The sequence below is a fragment of the Malaclemys terrapin genome, chromosome 1 (assembly GCF_027887155.1).
Source record: "Malaclemys terrapin pileata isolate rMalTer1 chromosome 1, rMalTer1.hap1, whole genome shotgun sequence".
In the NCBI taxonomy this organism is placed as follows: Eukaryota; Metazoa; Chordata; order Testudines; family Emydidae; genus Malaclemys; species Malaclemys terrapin.
Window position 1 is genome coordinate 73,552,067 of NC_071505.1, and position 18,351 is coordinate 73,570,417.

Below are 18,351 nucleotides of genomic sequence, written 5' to 3' on the forward strand. Positions count from 1 at the left end.
TGTGTTTGGCAGGCCAATGCTCAAACCACTGAGCTATGATCCAGGAAAATGGAAGAGCCTGTATTTGAACTAAAATAAAAGGGCCTTGGAGGCCCCATATGATGTTGACAATATGTGGGCTTTTACATACATGGAATACTTGTGGTGTAACACAGCTAGGAAGGGGTGGGGAATTTGTGATATATATACACATATGGAGATATACCTAACTCATAGAACTGAAAGGTCATCAAGTCTAGCCCCCTGCTTTCACTAGCAGGACCAAGTACTGATTTTGTCCCAGATCCCTAAGTGGCCCCCTCAAGGATTGAGCTCACTACCCTCTGTTTAGCAGTCCAATGCTCAAACCACTGAGCTATCCCTCTCCCCTCTGAACTATCCTGCCACATCTTGCAAGTAAGCGATAAATTCCACAACCAGGGTTGCTTCCAGTATACTGAGCCAGTGAATTACCAGGCCTGGTGGTAAGGACAAGAGTTGGGGGAAAGGTTTAGAGTAGTTTTTAGATGAAATAGTGCTTGTTGGGACTTCAGATGGTTCTGGGATAAAATGAACTCTGATTTGATGGAAGTGACAAGAATTGTCCTTTCCACAGAGCAGCGGTGCAAGAAGGGGATGTGACAAGCATGTTACAACCACATGAAGCTGCATCATGTTTCCAGGCACTCTGACTTTGCATCCCCCAGAGGCTGCTGGAGTCTCTTAAATGTGCTCCAAGTCTCAACTGGCTCCTGGAGATTTTCTAACATGGACAGCAAGCACCTGGGGCCCAGTGTTCACTGCCTGCTTTTTTCTCTGAGATAAATAGAGCTTAATTAAGCATCTGATTCATATGCTGGAGATGTCCATAATTTAATCAAGCTCTTAATGAAGACTGAATTTCATAATATTAGTAACAGTACTTCAAAAGGTGGGGGTTATGAGGGCTGGCTGCCCTGCCAGCAGTCTCAATAATACAGCTCGGAATGCTACAGAATAGAGAGACAGGCAGACAATTTTATATTCCAGCTCTTATAAAAAAAAGGGCAAGTCCCACTCAGATTAGTGGGAAAAGGGTGTGGCTGTCAGAAACTGGTTGGTATTTCAACAAGTTTCTATCCTATCTGACAAATGTTCCCAGGCAGAGGTTAGTAGACTACCAAACTTCAGTGTTGGATGCACCACCTATTGTGAGCTGGAGGACTAGCAGCAGAAATCAATTGCTAAATACAACCATCTCCCACAGAGTTCTTTACACACATCTGAGGCCTTTGGAATCGGTAGAAGTGTGGCTCCTAGAAAGGTAACACCACTGACACACTTGAGTGGTGTGGTATATGAATACCTATGTGAGTATGCACAGTACTTTTAACTATTATGACCAACCCCCCTTGCCAACTATTGCAAAAGGCTAGTATATATGCAACAGCTACAGAAAAAAAATTATGAAAAGTCAGCACTTGCCAAATGTGACCACATATATCTCCTATTATAAACATTAAAGAAAAATGTGGTAATCCCAGATACAACTGTATGATAATTGTAGGCAAATGCTAGCATTTTAATGGTGACTATTGTATGTAATTGTTGGATTACATACAATAGCTGAACTCAAATTTAAAAACCTACAGCAGTAATATTCTTTATGGGGAAATTAACAGGAATTAAGAATGCTGCCCCTCAGCGACTTTCACCACCATCTATTTTCTAGTTGTCAAAAACAAGAAAGTCCCCCAAAGTGTTATTAGGCCTTGACTTTGTAAGGTGGTGAGTTAGGGTGACCAGACAGCAAGTGTGAAAAATCGGGACAGGGGTGGGGAGTAATAGAAGCCTATATAAGAAAAAGACCCCAAAATCGGGACTGCCCCTATAAAATTGAGACATCTGGTCACCCTATGGTGAGTGCACCCACAACTCCCACTGATTTGTAAGGGAGTTGAAGGCATTCAAAACACATAGGAGTTGCTCAGCCCCTTGTAGGATTGAGTCCTTAAAACTTAATTTTTATTGTTTGTAAACAACGCTTCAATAGAAAGCGAATATGAAACAAGCATCATAAGTGCAAATATGGATGATATAAAATGCAAGTCATAAAGAACACGAAAGGAGGACTGCTCACTGAACATGACAGCTAATGTAACTTAGTTTGGAAAATTCTCCACTAGATATATTGTATTTAATATGGTGGATCCTGTGATAGTTTAAGGTACATGTTATATCTTTCTTGATTTAAAAAATAACATAAAACAAACAAAAAACCCTACTTTGATTTTCTTTTTTAAATCTTCAAAAAATTCTTCATTTTATAAAACCTGCATCATTTCTATAGTACATTCATTTGAGGATAAGGCAAAGAAATCATACATTTGCTCTTTTTAGGAACTCCCGACTTTGCAGAAACAGAATAATAATGTACCATTTGAGGATATTCGTGGGTTTGAAAAGTACAGCTGAGCACTTTTCCTAGGGCATCTAGGAATTAAAATATTGTCTTTACCATCAGAATATGTATAGTCAAACCCAGTTAGGGAAATCTCACAAGTAGCTATTTAACTAGATAGTGTCCAGGCAGTAGACCAAGAAAAAAACAGGCTCAGTAGGAAGTGATGCTGCTGATTTAGTAGGGGAGATTCTTCTCCATAGGTCCAGCATGCTGGTGACATAAAAGAGGCTTAAGGCCACTTGTGCTCCCACGGCTCTGTCTGGAAAAGCAGTGTGGATGTCGACAACTGGATCTTAGGGGACATTAGCACCCCAAAAATTAGGGTTTCCATTAACAAATATATGAAACACTGATTTTGGAACAGAATTTTGTTTATCCCACTTTATTAAGTGAACAAATTTAGTCGTGGTACAAAACTACTCATTGAGGCGTTATTCAATGGCTATTATTTTATTTTTTAGCTTTATCTCCCCCCCAGTAAAAGAAGGTGCCCCTGAGAGGTGAAAGCTCAGATCAAATTCCAATTTTGGTAATTATCTTTTGCCTATCTCAACTCTCCCTGCAGTTTCAACTACACAGGTTTTTGTTTGCTGCCAGCTTTAAATTATTGCATAAGTTTCTGGTTTATAACCAAAGTTGAAACCAAACAGGTTTTGCCTGTGTTCACAATGTTATCTACATTTCTCACATCTGTCGTCATGTTTATTAATGCTGGTTATTTAGGAATTATGCTACAAGGCCTTTTTAGGAGTACAAGCTCTTATTTATCTTTTCCCTATGTAAGCCTGTAGGTGTTTATTGTTTGGAGTATCGGTCTCATTAAGTGCCTAACCTCTCTGAATTTCTTATGTGATTCCTTGTAGTTTTGTGGGTTTTGGCACTTTCGTCAGGGCAGCCATGACCTAGGCAGGTATCAACGTGTTCCTGTGGTTTACTAAACCTTGATCTTCTGTGTGTCTTCCCCCTAGTGAAACAACATTTTAATCAGGGTATCAATCTATTGCAATCATTTAGGTGACTATATTAGTCCTGACTATGGAGTGTGCTGTTCCAATGAAAAGAACATGGATATGGAGAAAAATAATATGAATTATCAAGGGAGGAACATTGCCAATTAGTAGTGAGTGTTTTAGAAGAACAGACACAGTGACAGCAATATAGAAATTACTGAAAGGCCTGAACCCAATTGCCTTGGAAACTTGCCCCATTTCTTTTCATATACACTACATCCAATTTACAATCCCTTTCAAATGAACACTGGCTGGGCATTCACTGGAGATTTTGGTGTTAAATCAGCCCCTATATAATGATGTCTAATCCATTTTGGGGCTTAATTAAATAATTGTGAACATTATCTGAACTCCTGTTCAAAATGCACTGATTGTTTGAATGTAATTCATCAATTCCCTACTGTATATCTCCTTGCCAAGTTCTTTTTTATTATTATTTAATACATTTTCAGTTTTGAGCTATAACAGGCAGTACCTTGAAAGAAACTGAAATACCAATATTCATGTTGAGTAAATGATCTTGTCAGGCTTTGTTGATTAATGTCTTCTAAATGTTTTCAGCATTATTAACACAGTAAGTCTGTATAACATTTCTAAGGATGGCAGGCAAGAAGGCCTTTCCAATATTCTCATTTCCAATTCATTTTAATCTGTATATTTATTATCCCTGCATTCTTTTCCCTTCCCCATACTGATGCCTATTACTGCTCAGCATGATCTTGCTTTAGAAGAGAGGTTTCTAAGAACTGCCCAGATGAAATTTCACTACTGGACGCTCAGTTGCTTATTCTCTAGCCCTGAAACTGATTTTGGCAGAGATGTAAGAGCCACCTTCTTGGCACAGTAGAGTGTTTATTGGCCAAGGTATAAGTAAGTATCAGAAGCAACTGATTCTGTATTTTGTCCTTGACAGTGGATCACAATTATCCAGCTGGCTGGGACTATCACTGAAGATCATTCTCAGTAGCAAACCCAAGTGTGTCTGTAATTCACTTCTTGTGGAAAGATAATTAAGTACAAACCTGGCCACTGTTAGAAAGAGCTGCAAAATGTACTTAGAATCATAGAAGATTAGAGTTGGAAGAGACCTCAGGAGGTCATCTAGTCCAACCCCTTGCTCAAAGCAGGACCAACTCCAACTAAATCATCCCAGCTAGGGCTTTATCAAGCTGGGCCTTAAAAACCTCTAAGGATGGAGATTCCACCACCTCCCTAGGAAACCCATTCCAGTGCTTCACCACCCTCCTAATGAAATAGTTTTTCCTAATAACCAATCAAGACCTCCCTCATGCAACTTGAGACTGTTGCTCCTTACTCTGTCATCTGCCACCACTGAGAACAGCCTAGCTCCATCCTCTTTGGAACCCCCCACCCCCTTGTTTGCCTATGCCCTCCACATTGATTCAGTTCTGGTTTGCTAGCTGAAAAATAAAGCCACAAGCATTCAGGGAGCTCTGTGTTTGGTCTCTCTCATTGAACTCTTGAATGTTTCACTGTAAGCCTTGTAAGGTGCCCAGATGCTCGTGTGATGAATGTCAGATAAATGATAATACTAGGTGACATCAAAATTGTTCAAATAATTCATATAAGCAGGATTCAGTGAGAAAGAATGGAGCCAAAACATGGGAAACAGAGCGGCAACTTGTTAGAAAGGTTTGGATACTTGCTGTCCAAATAGCTAAAATTCTATTGTATTTAATATACTTATTACTCATTTGTAGATTGTAAAGCAAGAACAATTACAAGTACATATGTTATTTTGCATATTTACCAGGCTCGGAAGGCAAACCAAGAACTACAGTGCTTTTTCTTAGAATTCCCTTGTGTCTGACTGGCAAAGACTGAGAGTATAATATATAATCTCCCCAAAACAACTAGATACTGAGATGATTGACTACAGCCCTGGTCCCAAGATAGTAGATGCCAACAGGAGGACTTCCATTGAACTTTATGGATTTGGATGAGGACCTATACATATCAATATTAATTATTAACTAAGGATCATACAATATCTGAGCCAAGCCTGCAATCTTCATTCTTGAGTAATAAGCACAGGATTAGGTATAAAAAAAACCCCTATATGTTAATGCATACACAGAGAAAATATACTATTAGGATAGGTTATGTAGCAGTTTTAACTTTGCTCTCTGTAAGCCATTCCCAGGGTATATTTAATTTATGATATTGTACTTTCTGTTGAGTTTGCAGGTCCCTAATTTTATAGCAATATCTGATATAAACTCCAATTTAGCAATTGTGTTATTATATTGCTTACAATTTCTGACACATATCTATTGCATCATGGCTTTTCCATATCTAGTAAAGGAAAGAAAAGTTTGGCACCTGTCACTAGCCCTTGTTTGTTTCGTCTGCTCACAATGACAGATCTGAATAAAGCAGAAATCAGAAGATTTTATTAATATGACAACCACTTACAATAGGCCTTGGTCAGTGGCCTATACAGAATGTAATTTATTGTTTTGTGTCAGTTTCAATAATAGTGATGGGAAACACAAGGGACAGAATGTTAGAAAAATTGCACCTAAAACGGGGAGAAATTGTTTTATGTTACCTCCTGGTTAGCAGCAGCTAGTTCTTCTTCCAGTGCAGAGACTCTTTCTAAAGAAACCCTCAGTCGTTCCCTTACCTAGAAGAAAAACCAAAATATGTGCAGTAACGTGATTTCTATCAGTCTTTAAGGTTTATATAATCTGCCATAAACACTATAGTACAATCTGCAGGTCTGTTTGCAGGTATGTGTATTGTGTCCTGAACACACATGAGACATTAACTAAGAAGTCCTTTTAAACCTGACTCTGAGAAAAGTGAAGCCACATATGTGAGCATTAGGTTACAACCTTTAAAGCTGCTACTATACAATTTCCTTTTAAATCTATGAAAAGTACAGTAAATGCAACCTTCTAGAAGTAGACATGATACTAAATATAAGAACTTATTAGAACATTTCCAGAGGAATGGTATGGAAAAGAACTCCTGAAAACATATTAAAGTCCATTGTGTGAAGAATAACTGGTAATACTAATTTAATTTACCAAACTAATTGAAAAAGGTATGTGCAGCACTATTTGTAACTGATCAAGTTAATCCGTGTTAGTAAAGTTGTTCACTTTATTTTATCTTTGCAAAAAGTTATTAAGAATCTACAAGATATATTTCCTATATACAAAAAGCTAATGCTGTTTGTAATAAATGAGAGTTTATTATATATGAGAGAAGACATTATTATCCATTTTCTGGGCTTTCCTTAATACTGTCTATGGCCCACACAGAAGGTCACAAGAAAGTGATGTGTCTTATTCTATACAACTGAAGGCATATAAACGTCTACTTGTTTGAACACTTATTTCATATCCATAGGTAATATTTAAAGAAATGCTAATCAATTAAGAACTTGGGGGGAAATACTTCTCTTTTGACCTCCTGCTGTCCTTACTGATGAAAGTGGAATTTTGCAAATGCTTATAATACATACCTAACACTACAGCATTCACAAGAGCTAATAACAAATAGCTAACATTTAAAACTGTACATATTAGCATACTATTGAAGTTACTTATTTTCAACACTATGCTGCAATGTGTACACTTATTTAGTCTTATTCTTATTTAAATCAAATGTTGAAATTAACTAAGTTGAGAGAGCAAATACATTTGCAGAAAATAACAGCATCATGGAAAGTTATTCAAGTTATATTAATTAACATGTAAAGAAAACCTTGTAGCAATTTACTTTGGCTTAGATGAAATAAAAGATCATGTAAGCCTAATGTGTATCTTAAACTAGTTGTTGCTTGCACAACACTATTTGTTTTAGTTAATTTGAATAAAATATATATTAGCATATTGTTTTAGTAAAAAGCAAAAACAAGTTTAGTTGCAGTAAGAACATGCTAGGTATGTTCATATAATTTATCCAAATGACCTAAAATATCTACAGTAGTGATTTCTAAACATTTATACATAGTTAGGGGTAAATTTTCATTAGACTTCATAGGACTGCTACTCACACAAACACAAAATTAAAACACATACAAGCACATGCACTCTACAGGTGTAACACCTGTTCGTATAGTTTAACAAAATTCTAACAGTTGCTTGTGGATTTTGAATAGTGTTAGAATTTGAATGTACAAAACCCCCTTAGGCCACATACACAGCTGGAGGCTGGAATCTGAAAATTTACCTCTTAAATTCTGTACAATGCAATACTATAGGACCCAATCCTGACCCTTGTTTATATGGAACTGTGAGGCATAATAAAGTTCAGAAAGCCACATATGTTGCTGCATGCCAGGCTCACTAATCCTGGGGATAGTAGGCCTTGGGCTCAATAGATGAATGAGAGGAACCACATGGTTTGTGAGAGCACAGCCGCTCAGGGAAAGTGGGCAGGGAATTTCCATGAATAAGCTACATACTGAGCCACTCTATTCACATGCCAGTTTCTCACCCTAAACCATATGGCAATAGTAAAGGTAGGGCTGTCAGTTGGCAGGGGAGTAATTAAACTGAAAAGGGTTTCATTTCCTTCCTTCCTTCCATAAATAAATAAATAAATAAATAATCCCCGAAGAGTATAGGGTTGGTCCACTGTCTTTCTGACCCACCCCAGAATCTTAAGCCTGCTGGCTCCAGTTTGTTCTCCCAACCTAAGCAACCATTAAATCAACTGTAGACAGTTCTGTTTCAACAGAAACACCTATTCATTCTTTCTATACCTGTCTGTTAAACTGCCCAGGAAGAATCCCACTCTCCATCCCCAATTGTGATGTTATAATCAATCCCCAACGTGGGACTGCCGATACATGTCAGCCAGTTAGGATGACAGCAGTCTGTGACTCCAACAGTGAGAGGAGGGAGAACCTTGAGCAGCCTTGAAAACATTACATAGATGTCTTGAATTGAGAGAAACTTCCCCTTTCAAGATGCATACTAGTCTCTGATGCAGTTATGATGCTCAGAGCTCCTGAATGTTGTGTGCCATAGATGCTGCAGTCCCCAGATCTGGACCTAAACCAACAGGATAAATGTTTAACCTACTAATCTTGGTTATTTCCTGACTCAGTTTGTATTCCTTCCTTACTCAATCTTCCACTGATTTCAATGGAAAATTGAGCAAGGACATTGTTAAAACTGAGTAAGGAACTCACACTGGTCATTTATGTTCTCCTAAAGAATGCTGATGATAAATAGCACACTGGTATATTCTATATAGAAACTCAACAGTGAACTATCATAAACAATATTAGCCCATTAGTGATGTTTCCCTGAAACCTATAAATCAGGCAGAACAAACATTAAAGTCTAACTATGGGCCAGAGCCACCTACAGTTTACAATAAACTTATTATAATAAATCCTATGTTGGCACCCCCCTTTTTCAATTTATTTGAAAAACAAACAGCAACAACAACAAAAACACACCCTAATCTAGCTTTTGAATGGTCTAGAAAATTGGCATTCTAAGTATTACCTTGTTAGGAGACAAATGAGTGGACACAGACTCAGGATATTCTCACCTAGTCTATTTTGTTTTTATATATGTTTTTTAATTTTTACATCTGGTAAAGGTCCATAATATGGATAACTGGCACTATCATAATGCTTTCTCATCTGTAGACCTTAAAGTGCTTCACATTATATCAGTCCCTTTTATATATGGTGCAGCCAAGCACAGAAATGTCAAGCAATTTTCTGGAGAAGAACCACAGGGTTTTGTGAAATATCAGAAATGTGCCTCTGCTGCCCTATCTGTAAACTTTCAGAGTAACAGCCGTGTTAGTCTGTATCCGCAAAAAGAAGAACAGGAGTACTTGTGGCACCTTAGAGACTAACAAATTTATTAGAGCATAAGCTTTCGTGGACTACAGCCCACTTCTTCGGATGCATATAGAAAGGAACATATAATGAGGAGATATATATACACACATACAGAGAGCATAAACAGGTGGGAGTTGTCTTACTAACTCTGAGAGGCCAATTAATTAAGAGAAAAAAAAAAAAAAAAAAAAAAAAAAAAAAAAAAAAAACTTTTGAAGTGATAATCAAGCTAGCCGAGTACAGACAGTGTGATAAGAAGTGTGAGAGTACTTACAAGGGGAGATAGTCAACGTTTGTAATGGCTCAGCCATTCCCAGTCCTTATTCAAACCGGAGTTAATTGTGTCTAGTTTGCATATCAATTCTAGCTCTGCAGTCTCTCTTTGGAGTCTGTTTTTGAAGTTTTTCTGTTGTAATATAGCCACCCGCAGGTCTGTCACTGAATGACCAGACAGGTTAAAGTGTTCTCCCACTGGTTTTTGAGTATTTTGATTCCTGATGTCAGATTTGTGTCCATTAATTCTTTTGCGTAGAGACTGTCCGGTTTGGCCAATGTACATGGCAGAGGGGCATTGCTGGCACATGATGGCATAGATCACATTGGTAGATGTGCAGGTGAACGAGCCCCTGATGGTATGGCTGATGTGATTAGGTCCTATGATGATGTCACTTGAATAGATATGTGGACAGAGTTGGCATCGGGGTTTGTTACAAGGATAGGTTCCTGGGTTAGTGGTTTTGTTCAGTGATGTGTGGTTGCTGGTGAGTATTTGCTTTAGGTTGGGGGGTTGTCTGTAAGCGAGGACAGGTCTGTCTCCCAAGATCTGTGAGAGTAAAGGATCATCTTTCAGGATAGGTTGTAGATCTCTGATGATGCGCTGGAGAGGCTTTAGTTGGGGGCTGAAGGTGACAGCTAGTGGTGTTCTGTTATTTTCTTTGTTGGGCCTGTCTTGTAAGAGTGGCCATCCTGGCCACTATGGACGTAGAAGCCCTCTACACCAATATTCCACACAAAGATGGACTACAAGCTATCAGGAACAGTATCCCTGATAATGTCACAGCTAACCTGGTGGCTGAACTTTGTGATTTTGTCCTCACCCACAACTATTTCACATTTGGGGACAATATATACCTTCAAGTCAGCGGCACTGCTATGGGTACCCGCATGGCCCCACAATATGCCAACATTTTTATGGCTGACTTAGAACAACGCTTCCTTAGCTCTCGTCCCCTAACGCCCCTACTCTACTTGCGCTACATTGATGACATCTTCATCATCTGGACCCATGGAAAAGAAGCCCTTGAGGAATTTCACCATGATTTCAATAATTTCCATCCCACCATCAACCTCAGCCTAGATCAATCCACACAAGCGGTCCATTTCCTGGACACTACTGTGCTAATAAGCGATGGTCACATCAATACCACCCTATACCGGAAACCTACTGACCGCTACACTTACCTACATGCCTCCAGCTTCCATCCAGGACACACCACACGATCCATTGTCTACAGCCAAGCTCTAAGATATAACCGCATTTGCTCCAATCCCTCCGATAGAGACAAGCACCTACAAGATCTCTATCAAGCATTCTTAAAACTACAATACCCACCTGCTGAAGTGAAAAAACAGATTGACAGAGCCAGACGAGTACCCAGAAGTCACCTCTTACAAGACAGGCCCAACAAAGAAAATAACAGAACACCACTAGCTGTCACCTTCAGCCCCCAACTAAAGCCTCTCCAGCGCATCATCAGAGATCTACAACCTATCCTGAAAGATGATCCTTTACTCTCACAGATCTTGGGAGACAGACCTGTCCTCGCTTACAGACAACCCCCCAACCTAAAGCAAATACTCACCAGCAACCACACATCACTGAACAAAACCACTAACCCAGGAACCTATCCTTGTAACAAACCCCGATGCCAACTCTGTCCACATATCTATTCAAGTGACATCATCATAGGACCTAATCACATCAGCCATACCATCAGGGGCTCGTTCACCTGCACATCTACCAATGTGATCTATGCCATCATGTGCCAGCAATGCCCCTCTGCCATGTACATTGGCCAAACCGGACAGTCTCTACGCAAAAGAATTAATGGACACAAATCTGACATCAGGAATCAAAATACTCAAAAACCAGTGGGAGAACACTTTAACCTGTCTGGTCATTCAGTGACAGACCTGCGGGTGGCTATATTACAACAGAAAAACTTCAAAAACAGACTCCAAAGAGAGACTGCAGAGCTAGAATTGATATGCAAACTAGACACAATTAACTCCGGTTTGAATAAGGACTGGGAATGGCTGAGCCATTACAAACGTTGACTATCTCCCCTTGTAAGTACTCTCACACTTCTTATCACACTGTCTGTACTCGGCTAGCTTGATTATCACTTCAAAAGTTTTTTTTTTTTTTTTTTTTTTTTTCTCTTAATTAATTGGCCTCTCAGAGTTAGTAAGACAACTCCCACCTGTTTATGCTCTCTGTATGTGTGTATATATATCTCCTCATTATATGTTCCTTTCTATATGCATCCGAAGAAGTGGGCTGTAGTCCACGAAAGCTTATGCTCTAATAAATTTGTTAGTCTCTAAGGTGCCACAAGTACTCCTGTTCTTCTTTATCTGTAAACTGTAACAACACTTGGCCACTTTCTAGGGCTCTGATGTGAGGCTTCACTAAATAAGGTTTGTGAAGTACAGAGAATTAAGACTAGTCCTGGTGATGTGTGGTGGCCTATCAGAACATAGCAGAGCATACACCTCTAGGTGACACTATTCCTATGTGATGCCACAAATGGTGCAGAAAAGGTATTCTGTTTTCTTTCTGCCTGACTGCACTGCAAGCACAGAGCCAGACGACTAGCTACCCCACTAGCTTTGAAGTGCCACAAAAAGAACCAGGCACATCATTGATCTTTCAGTGTCACATGGTTAATCTCTTGCTGGCATTCCTGTAGGTGGTTACACACCACCTACCCTACTGTATCTCCTAGTAACTGCTTTTCACTTATTTCCCCTCTTCTGCCAAATCCTCCCTTCTCCCCTTTCAATTCCCAGCCCACAAAGAGCTTTAAAATTATTTATTCACGATAGTATTTGTGACACTTTTTCTTTCTATGAACACTTGTGTGACTAAAATCCCCAGTTACCTGCCTGTTTCTGAATAAAAAGATTGTGACTCATGTTGAAGCAAATTGGTTGTTTTCATCTGCAAGAATATCTACATATACTTTTCTGTTGTATCTGCCCAGCACTTACCTAAGGGAATTAATAATCTTTTTACAACCGTAACTGACACAATAAAAACTCCTGTTGCTGTTTTTGTTTGTGGGACAACTTTACCTCAAAATTAACTCAGAAAACCTTCTTTAAAAAGTTATGGTTTAAAACCTTTCTTTTCCTTTAAAATTTACTTTTTTAAAAAAATTAGTACCAAAAGTTTAAATCCAGTTGCTATATAAGGCCTGCAGGAGGGGAAACTTGCTCTGACAGATCTCATTATGTCACTGAACAGCAGCAAAGTCCTTCTGCATGAACAAGATTGTTAGTTTCTTTGTTACTTCCCAGTCTGGGAGCTTCCTACAGAAGCCATTTCCTTTCTGGGATGACTGAAGGGAGAGACAGCACTTCCTCTTCCTCTCAGTGGCCCTCCCATAGACTTCCTGTTCCTCCATTTTCTCTCTGTTTTATTGAGTCTCTAGTACTCTACATATTTTGGAATTTGCTTACTCCCTGCCTTTCTTGACCTCCCCAAAAACACTAAAAGGCACTTCTCCTCAATAAGGCCCACACAAAAAACCTGGAGATTTTTTACCAACTGATTTGGAGATATAGTCAAACAAAAAAAGAGTTAGGATTTTTCTTTCAAAGAGACAACAAGAGAGAAGATTTTAAATGCTCTGGCACCCTTGAGAAGGTGAAGCATTGGCAACTTTCCTTTACCTTCCCATTCCTGAATCCTGGGGGCAATTTTGAGGCAAAGTCAGATTCCGATTCAAATTAGGGCAAGACTATAATTTAAAATACTCCTTTTCTGGTTTTTCCAAACTATCCAGAGAAGTTCTCTCCAGAGATAAGATGTGGCATTTGACATTTGATTTCTTTTTGGGGAATTTTATGGTAACTTATAATGGGAAGCTAACTTCAACCTTGACTATGTAGCTGATACGGCCATTTCATAGTGCTAGCAAGACTCCCATATAGATAACTGGTGGCTGCTGATCTGTGTGCAGACTACAGGAAAATATTGTAACAGTTTAACATAGAATTTTATTTCTTCGTCACAAACTGAGATATGTTTAAAAGAAAAGACAGTCAAGTACAGATAAAAACATGCTCTGTCTTGGTTTAGTGCTTTATTCCAGTGATCTAGACAAATTATTGTTATTTGTCTTGCTACCTGGTGTTCCTAAAAAATCAAAATAGCCATATCAGATGATGTTAGTGAATAAGAACTACCGTATATACTCGTTCATAAGCCGAATATTTTTGGTAAAAAAGTGATGCATCAAAGAGCAGTGGTCAGCTTATAAACAGGTCTACACCAAACTTTGATGATTTTAAACTCTGTGGAATCACTGAATTGAATATCTAATACATTGTCATTTTGTTTACCTGGAGCGTCTTCAGGCATGGAGCCCCTCAGCTCCCTGTGGTCGCAGTTCACTGTTCCCAGCCAATGGGAGCTGCGGGAAGTTGCACCACTTCCCGCAGCTCCCATTGGCTGGGAACGGCGAACCACAACCACAAAGGGCTGAGGGGCTCCATGCCTGCAGACGCTCCAAGTAAACAAAACATCCCAAGCTGCCAGCGGCTTACCCTGATGGGCCAGGAGCCAAAGTTTTCCAACCCCTGAAATATAGGGTCGGCTTATGAAAGGGTCATATGGTTTTTGCTATTTTTACCTATCCATTTTGAGGGGAGGAGGTCATCTTATAAACAAATGGGCTAATGAACGAGTATATACGGTAAGTTTGAGGTTGCTCAAATCTCAAATATATGCACTGGTGGCTGAATAGTATAATATAGTTTAGCATTCTATTACATCTCTCCCTTCACATTTTACATTGCCAACATGTACAAAATCATGCTATTCTTAAAGTTCACAACATACTAGTCTGTTAAGTGTTTCTGAATCATAATGGTTTTATCATTGCATGACCCAAACATGTAACAACTTGTTTATCTGGCTGTCCACTAGGTGCAACGATTGTCTCTGGTCGGTTTGGAATCTTGGAATCATCTTATTATTATTATTATTGAAATTAAGACGAACCGTCCCAAGAGTAAAATGCCTGCAAGCTGCATCAAATATTTTTTAAAACACCATAATAGATGCTCAAATTATATATATCCTCCTTTCCCCTCAAAAAAAAAAAAAAAAAAAAAAACACAGTATGAGGATCAAAAAATATCACCCAGACAAGCTAACACAGTAAAAGACGCTGTTAGAAACAAAAATTGGAAGTCAAATACTACTGAGCAATATAGAAAAGAACAAGCTCTGGCAAGTCAAGTGTAAAGACAGCCAAATTAGGCAGGCCAAAAAAGAATTTGAAAACTAGAAAAAGACAAAAAAATTAACAGCAATTTTTTTGAACATGTATCAGAAGCAGGAAGCCTGCCAAACAATCAGTGCAGCCACTGGAAGACAAGGCTGTTGTGGCAAAGTTAAATGAATTATTTGCATAGACCTTCATTGCAGAAGATGTGAGGGAGATTGCCCATTATTCTTTTTATATGACAAATCTGAGGAACTATCCCAGATTGAGGTGTCCATAGAGGAGGTTTTGGAACAAACTGAAAAATTAAACAATAAGAAGTCACCACAACCAGATGGTATTCACCCAAGAGTTTTGAAGGAGCTCAAATACAAAATTGCAGAACTACTAACTGTGGTAAGTAAATCACTTAAATCAGCCTCTGTACCAGATGACTGGGAGATAGCTAATGTAATGCCATTTTTTTAAAAAGGCTCCAAAAGTGATCCTGGCAATTGCAAGGCAGTAAGCCTTACTTTGGTACTAGGCAAACTGGCTGAAACTATAGTGAAGAACAGAATTATCAGACACATAGATGAACATAATGTGTTGGAGAAGAATCAACACAGCTTTTGTAAAGGGAAATCATGCCTCACCAATCCACTAGAATTCTCTGAGGGGGCCAACAAACATACGGACAAGGGAAATCCAGTGCATTTAGTGTACTTGTATTTTCAGTAAGCCTTTCACAAGGTCCCTCACCAAAGACTCTTAAGCAAAATAGGCAGTAATGGGATGAGAGGGAAGGTCTTTCATGGATCAGTAACTGGTTAAAAGATAGGAAACAAAGGATAGGAATAAATGGTCAGTTTTCACAGTTGAGAGAAGTAAATAGTGGGGTCCCTATGAATCTGCACGGGGACCAGTGCTGTTCAACATATTCATAAATAATCTGGGAAAAGGAATAAACGGTGAGTGGCAAAGTTTGCAGATGATACAAAATTACTCAAGATAATTAAATACAAAACTTAATATGAAGAGTTACAAAAGGATCTCACAAAACTGGATGACTGGCTAGAAAATGGCAGATGGCATACAGTGTTGATAAATGCAAAGTAATGCATCCTTGAAAATATAATCCCAACTGTACATACAAAGTGATGGGACCTAAATTAGCTGTTATCACTTAAGAAAATGATCTTGGAATCACTGTGGATAGTTCTCTGAGAACATCTGCTCACTGTGCAGCAGCAGGCAAAAAAGCTAACAAAGTTAGGATCAATTAGGAAAGAAATAGATAATAAGACAGAAAATATCATAATGCCACTATATAAATCCATGGCGTGCCCACACCATGAATATGAGTGGAGTTCTGATTGCCCCATATCAAAGGAGATACATTAGAATTGGAAAAGGTACAGAGAAGGGCAAAAATGATGAAGGGGTATGGAATGGTTTCTGTATGAGGAGAGAGATTAAAAAGATTGAGACTTTTCAGCTTAGTAAAGAAACAACTAAAGTGGATATGAGAAAGGTCTATAAAATCATGAACGGCGTGAAAAAAGTGAATAAGGAAGTGTTGTTTATACCTTCTCAACACAAAAACCAGAGGTCACCCAATGAAATTAATAGGCAGCAGGTTTAAAACAAATGAAAGGTAGTATTTATTCACAGAATGCACAATCAAACTGTAGAACTTGTTGCTAGCAGATGTTGTGAAGGCCAAAACTCTAATGGAGTTCAAAGAAGAATTAGATAACTTCATGTAGGATATGGCTACTATTAGCCAGATGGCTATTAGCCACCCTGGTCCGGGATGCAAACCCATGCTCTAGGTGTCTCTAGCCTCCAACTGCCAGAAGCTGGGAATGGGCGGCGGGGGATGGATCACTCGATGATTGCCTGTTCTGTGCATTCCCTCTGAAGCACCTGGCATTGAGAAGACAGGATACTGGGCTAGATGAACCATTGGTCTGACCCAGTATGGCCATTCTTATGTTCTTATGATGTTCTGCGTCTGCCATCTGTCGAGTTTGCTCTGTTGATTGTTGTTTTTTGACGAACAAACCGTAGATGTTGATGGTTTCTGTTGAACTCTCTGCTGGTTTTGATCATATATTACCTGAGCAATTAATTTTTTTTCATTACAACAGCTGGAGTTTTCCATCCTTTTTTCCCTCCATTCACTTTGACACAAACATGGTCACCAGGTCATAAACCCAGAAGTTCTCTAACTAATGACATCTGTTGTAAAAAAGATGTGTACGCTCTTTATGCTTTTTTATCTGATGTGGCTATTCTCCTCATGGATGGCCACTTTAGAGATAGGTCCTTTTCCGAAGTCAGAACTGTAGTTCTGAGTTGTTTTCCCACCAGGAACTGTGCTGGACTATATCCAGTAGCTGTTATTAGTGTTGATCTGTAGCTCAGAAGAGCAAGGAATGGATCTTCCTGCTGTAGGATTTTTTTGGCTATCTGTACAGCTCTACCAGCCTCCCCATTCATTTGTGGATAATGTGTGCTGCTAGTAATATGATTAAAATCATATCTCATTTGGAATGTCTTAAATTCCACTGCTGTGAACTGTGGTTCATTGTCCATCACTAGTTGTTCAAGAATACCAAAATGTGCAAAGGTGCACTTCGGTTTCTTGATAACACTGCAACAGGTTATGTCTTTCAAGTAAATTATTTCTATATACCAGTGTAAACGTCCGGTGCGGGGGTCGGGCCCTCTCAGGGGCCGTCGGGGGCCAGGCCGCCTCACTACACGGCCTGGATCGGTCTCAGGGTTCCGCCCCTCTGGCAGGGACTAGGCCAAAGGTACACGGCCTCTGCAATGAGCTCCTGCTCTCCGTCAGGGTCCGGCAGTAACTCAGGCCCGGGCTCCGGTCCTCACTGCCGGAGCTGGGGATTACAAAGTCAGTCAAGCCCCCGCGCTAGCTCAGGGCGGGGCAATAAACAATAGTTCGGGCGCTCAGCTCCGTGGATCCGGAGCTGCGCCCTGACAAACTCAGGACGTCCCAGGCCCTTATTCAGGGGAGGGCAACCCCCAATAGTCCAGGGCGCTCAGAACCTTCCTTCAGGCTGAGCAGTAAAGTTAGGAGTTCAGGCCCGGCCCTCAATCAGGGCGGGGCAGCACACAATAGTCCAGGGGGCTCAGAACCTTCCTTCAGGCTGAGCAGTAAAGTCAGGGGTTCAGGCCCGGCCCTCAATCAGGGCGGGGCAACAAACAATAGTCCAGGGGGCTCAGGACCTTCCTTCAGGCTGAGCCCAGGCAGGGTTAGTAGCCCCAGGCCCTCAGTCAGGGCGGGGCAACAAACAATAGTTCAGGGGCTCAGGACCTTCCTTCAGGCTGAGCCCAGACAAAGTTAGTAGGCCCAGGCCCTCAGTCAGGGCGGGGCAACAAACAATAGTTCAGGGGTTCGGGTTCAGGTCTGGGTATCAGGAGCTGAGCACGGACAAACTCGGGACGCCCCAGACCCTCAGTCAGGGTGGGGCAACAAGCACTCGTTCAGGGCAGCAAGCAATAGCTCAGTGGCGGTGCCAGAGCGCTGGCTGGAGGGGGAGACTGCCACCCGTTAAG

At 40.0% G+C, this 18,351-nt stretch overlaps 1 protein-coding gene across 8 annotated transcripts in view; it reads right to left on the reverse strand.

Moving 5' to 3' along the window:
* Positions 1-18,351, reverse strand: part of PPFIA2 (PTPRF interacting protein alpha 2) — a 642,959-nt gene that overhangs the window by 229,962 nt on the left and 394,646 nt on the right. For 6 of the 8 annotated variants that reach the window (XM_054027372.1, XM_054027368.1, XM_054027363.1 and 3 more), the window contains one exon: positions 6,005-6,079. The exons of the other annotated variants lie outside the window; for them this stretch is intronic. In XM_054027372.1, coding sequence (XP_053883347.1) covers positions 6,005-6,079 — 75 coding nt within the window. The remainder of the gene's footprint in view (positions 1-6,004; positions 6,080-18,351) is intronic. 8 annotated transcript variants of the gene reach the window in all.